Source organism: Calypte anna, chromosome 2 (genome assembly GCF_003957555.1).
Source record: "Calypte anna isolate BGI_N300 chromosome 2, bCalAnn1_v1.p, whole genome shotgun sequence".
Classification (NCBI taxonomy): Eukaryota; Metazoa; Chordata; class Aves; order Apodiformes; family Trochilidae; genus Calypte; species Calypte anna.
The window spans coordinates 57,771,827-57,783,169 of NC_044245.1; the positions used below are offsets into that span (position 1 = coordinate 57,771,827).

The 11,343-nt window shown below is 44.9% G+C and overlaps 1 protein-coding gene across 3 annotated transcripts; it reads left to right on the forward strand.

Annotated features, from left to right (window-relative positions):
• The first annotated feature begins 2,775 nt into the window (after positions 1-2,775).
• NRSN1 (neurensin 1) lies at positions 2,776-10,510 on the forward strand. 3 transcript variants are annotated; one of them, XM_030444880.1, is made up of 4 exons: positions 2,890-3,010; positions 4,217-4,244; positions 7,761-7,958; positions 8,932-10,510. In XM_030444880.1, exons 3-4 carry the CDS (start codon positions 7,770-7,772, stop codon positions 9,328-9,330), a joined length of 588 nt encoding a protein of 195 aa, XP_030300740.1. In that variant the 5' UTR covers positions 2,890-3,010; positions 4,217-4,244; positions 7,761-7,769; the 3' UTR covers positions 9,331-10,510. The 3 variants fall into 3 exon arrangements, with proteins under 3 accessions (XP_030300738.1, XP_030300740.1, XP_030300739.1); XM_030444878.1 differs by lacking the exon at positions 4,217-4,244 and having other exon boundaries at positions 2,776-3,010; XM_030444879.1 differs by lacking the exons at positions 2,890-3,010; positions 4,217-4,244 and adding an exon at positions 3,106-3,160.
• Positions 10,511-11,343: the final 833 nt, after the last annotated feature.

Here is an 11,343-nt window from a genome sequence, read left to right on the forward strand (position 1 = left end):
AAGAGGAACATATTCTCTGAATATAGTATGGGAGGGGATGGGAAACTGCCAGCTTTCCCCTCACTGTCTCCTCAAGTCCTTTTGGACTGCATTAGTGGCAACAGAAAGAACACCAGAAAAGCACTGCTGAACTGACTTCTGCCTTTTTGGCCCATTCCTCCTCAGTATTTCTGTTCACTTAGAGATAGCCCCTGAAAGGCAGCAACAGCTCCTGGGGGAGATTCAAAGCCAGAAGCAGGGAAGATGACAGCTATTTGCTCCTGCTCCTCATGGCCCACTTCAGCCACTTGGGCAGTGGAGGAAGCTCTCCCACCTCTATTCTGATGCCCTTTAAAATGAGGATGAAGAGATGACCACCTTTGATTAAGCTGCTCCTGTTGGTTTTGTGTAGACTGAAGGTTTTCCAGGAAGTGAGAATGTTATGGGCCTTGCTCTCCAGGGGAAGGAGAGCCAGGTGATAGGAAGGGAAGGACAGGCAATGGAGTCAATAATGTCACTACAGAAGAACTATTCACACCATGGTTTTCTGCAGCACATGGAACAGAAGAAAAGCCCCTGGAAGCTTGCCATCACTGTTAAGCAGAAAGGGACAGACATCTGCAACTCAGTGAACATGAGTATCACACCAATTTCTCCATTTTGCTGCAAGAGAAACAATTTTTTCCAGAAGCTGTACTCTTCCTATTCAGCACAGTCTCCCAGAAGCTGAGTTGTCTGACAAAATCACTTCACCTCTCAGCAAGAAAGAAGCCTCTAAATTCTGTGGCAACCAATACCATCACCTAGAGAAGTTCTTGACAATGAAAGATTTTTTCCTCAGCATGGTCACTGCTGTTCATTACAAACCTTTAGCACAGCAGGTGAAAGATAAGAAAAGCACTGGGTTTGGGTTTCTGTCCCACAAGGAAAAAAAATCAAGTTAACAAGATCTACAGCTTGAGGTAGAATATTACACTTGCTCTTTATGCCACTCTTAGTTCAAACCTTCAGAACAAACACAGTCTGAATTTTGTGCAGACTGGGAACTGAGGAAAAGATTAACATCCTGAGTCACAACATGGCCTGTAAGTCCTGGTATTCTGAAACATTTTTTGCTTCTTTGATGCTGCTGGTTCCAAGGCTAAACAAGACCTCTACACTCTTCTGTTCAACATCTCTCATAACAAAGCTCAACCATACTTCAATAACACCTCTGATCTCAGATTGTGTTAACAGTTTTCCTAATCCACTAAAGTGCACTAAAAGCAAATTCTTAGATTATCAATGGTTAATCTTCAGAGTTGTTAATTTGGACTTCACAGATAATTTTTAACATTACTGCATAAGTCCCCAGTGCTACAATACTAATTTGTCTTGGTTCACTGGGCATATCGCTCTGTGTCAGAAAACAAAATTATACTGGGCCAACACAGCTATTTCGTGCTCCTTTCATTTATTCCCTTTGTCGTCAGTAAGTAATGAAAAGAAACCAGCTTTGTGAACAGTGAGAGTACAGCTCACGTAGATTAATTGCTTTGTCTATATAAAACATCTTCCTGATCTGAGATAAAGCAGCGTTCAGTCCTAACATGTAATACTACATGTAAATCTGGTGTTATTCTTACAGGACAATCAGGAAATCTCTTTCAAGACTGATACTCCATCCTGCTTTTCACTCATTTCTCATTTCATTTATATTTTCCTGGCTTTTCACAATGAATTGTCAGCATATGGCCTTGTAAGTTGTCTCAGGCTGGTGCATGCCAGTGCTACTTACTGAATAGCATACTGCTGCAAAAGTAGCTCTGCTCAGGTCAGAAGAGCATTACTCAGTACTGAATAGAAGGCACAACAGCTTTGGAAGAACAGGAACAAATCCACTGAAACCAGCATTTCTTTCTCCAAATGTAATGTTTTACTTCCTCTTTTGTAGTAGCTATTTTTATGATTACTAGTTTACAATTGTGCAAACTTATGGATGTGATGAAATGCAGGTGTTTTTTTTCAGAGGAGCTTGTGCATTGCTGCTAATGAAACCACCATTAATCTCACCTTCACCTTTATGTACTGTATTGATTTAAGCACTCTGAAAAGACCTTGTTCTGCCTTTGGCTAATACTATCACATTTTATTTTAATGCACTACCATTTTTTGTATTTCAGAACAGAGCATTACAATGACTCTTTAGCATTCTTGCCCTCTACATTCTCATTTTTTCAGAGGAACAACACACTGCCTTTTTGTGGTGCAAGTTTTAGGGATAAATTCTTCACTATGAAGGTGGTGGGTCACTGGCCCAGCTTACCCAGAGAAGCTGTGGATGTCCCATGCCTGGAAGCATTCAAGGCCAGGTTGTATGGAGCTTTGAGCAACCTGGTCTGTCTAGTAGAAGGTGTCCCTGCCCTTGTCATGTCCTCTAGCTCTTCTCTCACTGGCTCCCTTAATTCCCTGACCTAGCTTTCCTGAAATCTCTTCCTGCTGAATGACCAACTGCGTTATTATCAGGACAGATCCCAGACACTAATGCTTGGCCCTCAGCCTCACCCTATTTCTCTTATAAGTCCAGCTGTAGCTTACCTATCACTTTCTGTGACGTCTCTCCCCTCAACCTAAGATTAAAGCACGGACTCTTCACATTTCAGCGCTGATTAATAGGAGAAGGCAATCAGAGACCTTCCCTACAGCTCCGGCCACCCAGGGAGGACACCCCGATGACCTCGGTGGCCTCTCCATTCCCCCGGGGTCCCGCCACGGCTAGAGGGACCCTCCTCACCGCAGGAGCATCCCGCATGCCTCAGAGACATCTCCGAGCGGGGGCGGCGGGGCGAGCTCGGCCCGGCTCCTCTCTGGGCGCCCGGCGGCGGCTCAGTGCGCAGGCACGGAGCGGGAGCGAGCGGCGCTCCGGGCCGTGCATAATACGTGGTGTCTGGGGCCGGCGCGGCGCAGAGCGGAGATGGGACCGGGGCGTGAGAGCCGGAGCTAGCGCCGCCGCGGTTGCTCTGCCCGCCGAGGGGAGCGCCGGGAGGGGCAGGTAACCTCGCCGCACCCAGCCTGCCGCTCCCTCCCGGCAAACTCGGACTCGGCAGTTTGAGGAGGGGGGCTGGGGAGGGGGGCGGCGGAGGCTCCTGTGAGCGTCTCACGGAGGGCTTACGGCGCGGTGCTTGCCGCGGGGGATGTGGCGGTAGGGCACCGGCCGCACGGCGGGTAGGAAAGGAAGGGGTAGGGAGAAGGACAGAGCTTCATCTCGCTGCCCGAGGGTGGGGGCGGCCCCCTCGGCGGAGGCTGGTACGTCGCTGGCCCGCCGGCCGGGGGGGGGGTTCCGCTGTGGCGCTGCGATAGAGGGCGCGGGAGCGGGCGCTGCGGGGCTGGGGGAACTGAGGGTGGGAGCCACCGGGCCGGGCTGGGCTGAGTTTTTATCTCCACCGCCGTCGGGGCCTCGGTGCGAGGGGCGGCCGGCGCCGGGAGAGGCGAGGGCTGCTACTCGGTCATGGGGGGCCGAGAACTCTGCGTGGGTACTTCGCCCGGGGACGGGCGGTCTCCAGTGTGTGGTTCCCGGCAGGCGGGGCACGCCGCCCCGGCCTCTGCCACCGATAGCCGGAGGGGCCGCGACCTAGCGGCTGGGAAGCGGGCGGGGCCGCCGCCCTCAGAGAGGGGCTCCGTGCCCCCCGCAGGACCCCGCTGCCCTGCGCAGGTGAGGGGCCTGGGCGCTCCCCGTTTGCAGCCCGGGTGCGGGAATCGCCCTGGATCGCAGCCGGGCACCCCCACCGCCCTCTTGGGAACGGCGGCCTCTGCTCGACCCCCTCCCTCAGATCCCCCGGGACGGAGCTCGCGTTGGCTCGGTGGACGGGATCAGACTGAGCACGGCTTGGTCCAGTCTCTGGCCTAGGGAGGTTCTGGCCACTGGCGTGGCAAGGTAGCTGAGGCATCTAAAAGGCCATTTCGGAGAGTGTTGTCAAAACCAGGTTGTTTGTTACCGTATTCACTCCTCGCCGGAGCCTCGGTTTCTGTAGGGAGGCGGGAAACGCGTCCCTCGAAACGGAAGGGTCAGGGGTAAAACTGGAGAAGGGAGAGGAGGACTTCCCTCAACAAACCCATCCCCGTTTGTGGCTTACGTCTGGTGGCTGTGTGGTGACATGGGGCAATGGCACATCCTTATTTGTTTTGTCCTGCCTTTAAGATGCCAATTTCCCGATTTTTTTTTTTTTTCCCCTAAACGTGTCCCCAACCCTTCGATAAGAAAACAAAGTAGATGGAAAACGTACAGGGTAATTTATCTTGGAGCTTTCTCATCTTTAATCCTGCCTGTTTGCATTCCCCCCGGATGAGTGGAGAAGAGCAGAGATCAAAGTAAACAAGACAGCTTTTGGCATATGGGAACAAAAGTTGCTAGGGGATGGATAGCTACTATGCAGTGATGTGCTCTGAAGCAGTAATCATACATCCCACGTGTTCCTAGGCACCTTTGGTTTAGGCAATGAAAAACTTCTAATGATTAAACCCCTTCCTGTGGCCTGGATGCATGTTCTAAGCTCGTGCGTAACACGGATTTGGGTAGCAGTGACTCTTTAGCAAAAGTTTCCCAACATTTCATCGTTTAGCTTATCAGTCATGAAAGTGAAACATGCAGATACACATCATCATAGCTACTGCAGTATTTATGCATCCAATTTAAATTGATGCTGGGAAATGCGTTATTTATGGAGAACTGTTTTCTCCCACCATATTCTGACTCTGTCAGTTCCTCTGCCCCATCTGTAAGTAGCAAGAACAACATTATATTTACATTGCAGCAGAGAAAAGAGACCATCTGAGGCCAAATTACAGGACTGCTTCAATGAGTCATACAGACAGGGCTGGGAAGACTTCAGTTCTCTCTATGGGGCAAGATATTTTGCAAAAGATAAATTACTTGGAAGAGGCTGAGCATAAAGAAAATGTTTAGTGGGACTAATATAATGCAGTGCTTGAAAAGAATTGTTACTAGCAGTCTTTTTTTTTTCCTTCCATTTTAAAAGGTCATACTACTTGATGCTATTACAACTCTTTCAAGCAAAGTATGTCATATGCCTGATCAAAACCACCTATTGGCTTTTTAGATTGCTGAAGAAAAAGAATTTGTGTAATATGGGCTGTGTGGTTCTTCCCAGCAATTTAAAGCACTAAATTTCTTGCATAAACCTACAATGCAGTGAATACAAGGTAGTGTTTCTATATCAGTGTGCTTCACCAGCTTTTCAAATTCTGGAGAAATCAGAAAAGCTCTAAAATTGTCTCCTGGTGGCATCTGGAGTAATGCAGGCAAGCTTTGGCAGGCCACATTATCTGGTCCTTTCTTGTGTCATCTTTTGAAGTCATACCTGGGGAAAATGCTTCCCTTTCTGCTTATTATGTGTTGCTAAGTACTCTTACCTGAATAACTTGGGTTGGTAAGGAGTTAAGCATGATTTACCTAATGAGGCATATAAGGTATATAATAAAGGTCCAAGTAAAAACCTGAACGAATGAGTCTCTGTAGAGTTTTGGTTGACCTCTTTACTCTTTTTCTGATATGGAAGGAAGTGCTTGCTTACTCATAACCGGTAGACATTGAGGGATATGGACATTAACTGTCCTTGAGGCACAGGCTGTGTGACTCTGTGTCAGAGCAAGGGCTGCTATGGTACAGTTGTGTCATCCCCTCACCCTAAGGTATTTTTATGAGGCAAACAGAACTCTGTTTTTATGAGAACTTGTCCTGTGGAAGATGGCATCTAGCTATTGAAGTAATGGTAGTAGTGAGAAAAGAGGACTTTTGCTGTCTTTTCAGGTAGGGAATAAACTGCAGAAGGGAGCACTCCCAAGGGAAACAAAGTGTTCTTTCGCAAAAGAACAAACAGGCTTCAAAAGTAGAATAACTTTCAGTGTTTCCCCAGAAGAGTTCAAATTATAGTACTATGATTACTACAATAATATACTACAATACATACTACTATTGTTCTTATAAGCCTCAAAAAGTAATAGTATTCAAATGCATTGTAAAAAACATAAATCCCCCTATTTATTTCCATATATTAACTGTTGGGGGCACATCAGTATTAGTGACCTACAGCTTGACATGAGGTGGCGTGGGTGCCAGGTTCTCCCTGCTCACCTAGTAAGTTCTGAGTTCAAAGAAGGGCTTCCTGCCAGAAGCTGTGCCTGGTGCTACCCCTGCTGCTCTGCAAAGCTCAGCCACCAGCACTGCCCCTCCCAGCCTAGAGGAAACTCTGACCCTTGCTGGGGCCCCAGCATCTTGCTGGCTTCTCTTCCATTCCATCATGACTTCTCTGAGAGCCTGGATGTGCAAGAGAGATGCTTGCAATTATAAAGTGCTGAGATCATCAAATATCAAATTAAGTAAATATTAGATATACAAAATGCTTGTTGTTAGCAATAAAGAGGAAAAGGCAAAATTCTATCCCTGATCCAAAAACACAACACGTTTCCGTAAGACTGGAAGATCACTGTCATACCAGCAGTGATTTCAGAGCAAAGAGCTTCATTCAGGCTGTTTCCATTCCTCAGTGACACTTTCTGGCTTCTCATTAGTTTAAATGTAGCAGCAGGGGTTTTTTTCATGCATTTTCAGGTATTTCATACCCAGCTAGATCACCCATACCTGAAGCTGTCACAGTTTAAGCAAAGGTCTGTAGGGCTGCAAAACTAGGAGACCCTAGCTGCCATTAGCATGTCAGACCCTCCCTCCTTCCCCTTCAACTAGAATTGCTGTGGTAATGTGATGGACTGCTTGAAGCTGATATAAATTGAGCTGTGACATTCAGATGCAGGTTCTGATTAACAGTTCCCTTTGGACTAGGACTTTCTGAACTGCTTTAAAAAGAAGTCAGTCCTCTTAAGTAACTTTGACCTGTTCCTTGAGTTTCCCACAGACTGGTATTACTTCAATGAATTCAGTGGAATTGCACATGTGTAAGCAAACTCATGTATGGAAGCTGCATAGTTAAATACAAATTTTGTGTTTTAAGAGAGCTTCCAAGAAGTGCAAAGTATAGGGAACAAAATTCTGATTTTATTAAAGTCAGCACGAGCTTGGGCATTGACTTCTTTGAGGGAGCAGTGGTTTGCCAGAAGTTTAGTATTTCCATTTCAATCTCTTCAGTGAGAAGATTGGTGTTGTTATGGCATTCAATCTTTTAAAATTTTAATTATTCATATTTAAATACAGCATATATACAGTTTTGATCTGTCAAGGACTTGTTTTGCCTCTGTTTCTAATGGTTATGAATATTATATCAATGCTTAGTCCTGCAATTCAAAAGCTCAGACAAAATGAAAAAACAAAACCTTACCCAGCAGTTTGGAAAGTTCCTAAGGTTGCAAACTTCGTTAACTGATAGAAGCAGAGTCTGCATGAGAGGAAGCATGAAGCCTTGCTGGGATTCTGGCTTTTGTTACCTTATATATTCTGTTGTTTGATTTTTGTTTTTTTTTCAATCTCCATGGAAATCCAGCATCACACTTGGGTTAAAGATGAGGACTGGGCACACTGTGTACCAGAGGGAATGTTCCCAGCAGCACCTTTGGGCTGTGCTGTTCCAAAATGCTGAGTGCCCTGGGTTTGGTTACACTGAGTCACTGCATGCAACTCTACAGAGGCTTATTTCTGGGTTTAGTAAAAAGGGGAGGAGAGAAAAGATCTCTCCTAGGCTGCTTTTCTTCATGTCACCTGGAGAGTTTGTAGCTATCTCTGTTCTCCTGCCACATCGATAAAAATCCAATTTGCTTGAAACTCCTCCTTGCAGGTAGGAAGGATGAGCTCCTATGCTGACATCTGTGGCTCCAGGCATGCTCAGGGCTGCACCGAAGGAGGGTACCAACGCTACGGAGTTCGGTCCTACCTGCATCAGTTTTATGAGGACTGCACAGCTTCAATTTGGGAGTATGAGGATGATTTTCAGATTCAGAGATCGCCTAGCAGGTGGAGCTCTACATTCTGGAAGGTACTGCTCCTTGTAGGAGAAAAATGTCCTCTTGGAGGTATTCAGATGTTACTAATGATTTAACTAATTATTCCTCCAGAAACACCTTCTGTTTCTTGTTTTTCACTGGGATGGCTGATTAAGTCTGTCTGAAAACAGAATGTTATCGCATCAGTTTTCAAGGGAGTCCTGGGATCTTTGGATCCTATAGTTTCTCTGCCACAAGAAGCCATGTCACTGAAACATCAGTGTCTTGTCTGAGAAATTTCAGCTGTAGCTTGAAAGTGCCATTTACCTCTGCTTGGCACCTGCAGTAGTCCTGCCAGGTCACTGGGAATAGGACTGGTAGGTTTACAGTAGGAACTCTGGGACTGTGTGACCAAGGGATCAAGTAAACTGCAAGATCTCCATAAAGGTCAGGGAACTTGACAGAACTGGAGAACAGAAGTGGTTGGAAAGGGGCCTGAGACCATCTTATCCAACCCCTCTGCTCTGATGCTTGGGCCATTCTGTGAGAACCACATTTTGCACTTAAGCTTGATATGTGCTAGAGATCCCCTGTGATCTGTTCCAGCAATAGCAGCTTCCTTATAATACCTCCAAAGGAATGGAATTTCATGGATAAAAGCAAGTAGATGTGACACAGACTATCAGCAGGGACTGAACTGTTGGTGTTAACCACCACCTAAAATAATCAGTCGCACAGCACTGGGGTTAAACTGTGATCCTGTCTGTGATGGGGCCTTTGGGCAGGAAATGCAATTTAGTCAAATTGATGCGTATTCCATTGTTTGCAGAAATATCAGTATTGAATTCTATAAATACACTCTGTAGTCTAGTTCTAGTAGGGCCACGTATGACCTAAAAGAAAAATACCAGCCTTCTCTTAAAAGAGAGACAAGACAGGTAAAAACTAAATACCTCCTAGGGCCACTGACCAGCTAAAACTGGGAAAGACATACTGATTGGTTCTTTTTTTTTTTTTTTTTTCCAGGTCGGACTCATCTCTGGGATGGCTTTTATGCTGATAGGTTTAACAGTTCTTGTAGTGGGCTTCCTTGTGCCACCAAAAATCGAAGCACTTGGGAGAGATGATTTTGTTGTGGTGGATACCCGTGCCATTCAGTTCAATGGGTCTCTTGATATATGCAAGCTGGCAGGAGCAATCTTGTTTTGCATTGGAGGGTCCACTGTGGCAGCATGTCTGCTGATGTCTGCTTTTGCTAAAAGTTACTCCAAAGAAGAAAAGTACCTCCAGCAAAGATTTAAAGAGAGAATAGCTGATCTAAAAGCCCATGCAAACCCAGTCACAAAAGCGCCAGCACCAGGAGAATCAAAGATCCCTGTCACTTTGTCCAAAGTTCAAAATGTCCAACCTTTATCTGAAACCTGACCCTTAGCATAAAATTTTGTTTCTCACTTGCAGATCACTTTAACTGGAAAATACCAGCTGTTGTTGGCATACGTGCTAGTCAATTACATCAAGTGCCCTGCTACACAAACACACAGCTGACAGAAAAGCTGCTCCAATGCAAATTTAGAACTGGTAAAAGGGAAATTATGTGACTAGACCTGTGACCAGTATATTCAGTGTATTTGAACATTGTAATCTGTGTTGAACCAATAAATCCTTGCAGCAGTGATTAGGTGTTTAGCTTACCAGATTGCATCCCTGGAAAACGTAGGGTGTGCTTATGACAGACCTACCAGAAGTACCCTGCATCCCACTGTTTAAAGTTTAGAGGAACTGGTTTGGGTTTCTTTCCATTTTCTCCTTCCTGTTAAAAATAGTTTTTACTCTGACTTTTGCCCTCTGATTCTGCTGTTTGGGAAGCCAAGATTCTGCCCTTGTAATTTGCACGTCTTGTCACATGCTCCAGTCCCAATCCAAGTAATACTGCACAGCTAAAACATACATGACAGTGAGTGCCCTAGATTTGATTGTGACACATGTCACTTCCCAGCAATATTACTTTATTGGAAAGGCAAGTTATATTTGATCCTGAATTACAACTAACCTGTGCAAATGTGCCACTTTCATCTTAGCATTGCCATATTAACAAAAAAATACAGAATAAAGATAAGGAATTCATATGGGAGGAGGAACACCATGCTTGTGTGTCTTTGGTTTGATATTGTTTCTTTTGTTATATTGCATTATGTCTAAAGTTCATTAAAATGTTTAGGTTTTGGCCAGATACAGATTACTAAATGTGGTTTAACATGTCCAGGCCCCTTATTCTGTTGGTAAGTTAATGCCATGTTAGATGATCTTAAACTTATCTAAAGACATTTTGAAATGTTGTTTATATTTTTATAGAAGATAGAAAAAATTATGCTTAAGCAGATACATGTGTGTAAATGCTTACCTGAAGACTTTTCCTTTCACAGAAGATCCTTAATTATTCCCCCCCACACACCCCCAGGGCAATTATTTCACTGTCTTAATCTATGGATCTAAATAAAAATGTATAAAGAAAGATGTGATATTTGTACTCTCTGACAATATGTGCCACCTTATAGTTCTGTCTATTTTTTGAATTGACTGAATAAAATTCTAGACGTGAACCAATCATCAATTTTGTAAGAAGTCTCTTTCTAGTCAAACAGGTTTCACTATTAATCTAGTATTTCGCTTTGACAGGAGAAGCTAGAAGTCAAAACTCAAGAGCCACTTAATGCAGTCTGTGTTTTCAGATTTCATAGGTCAGGAAGTTACTTTGGTGCTGAATCAAAAAGATCCCAGCATACTAATGACAGGGATGTGGTAATAGCTACATTCTTGCTAATAAAAGTTTGTGGTCTGTGTTTGCAGTTCAGAGCTCTACAACGTAAATAAAGCAGGACATACATGTTGGAAAATTTCAGCTGAACGTGGTAATCATCATAGATGACAAGAGCATCAGAAGTAAAATTTTCCTCTGAAAAGGAAGTGTCTGTCTTTGCAATGCAATTGCTGTGTCTAAGCATTAGCAGTGGAAAGATGGACAATCAAAAGCTCATCAAATGCAGATAGCTACAGAGAATGAAGCAATGTGGGGCTTGGTGCATCTGACAGTTCACTGGCATTCAAATATATGAAGTGCAAAAGCACGCTGCACCCAGTGCTAAAAAATAAGATTGTGATCTTAGGGGAGAGGCAAGTGAAATGGTGCTAAAGAGGAAAAAATGAGACAACTGATAAAGGTAAGGAGCTGTGTATTTTTTTTTAAAGGAATGCAGCAAGAACAGGAGCACTGGGTAGCAATTCCTCAGAAGGCACACAGCAGGGCTGGGACAGACTCACTGCTGCCTGGTGGTTATTCCGGGGTCCTGGAGGGTCCCTAGCACTTTTCATGTTGGGAGGAATTCTGGTTTTTGCCATTAGCTTTCAGTGATGTTGGTCTGTCAGTGTGAGGGCAGCAGG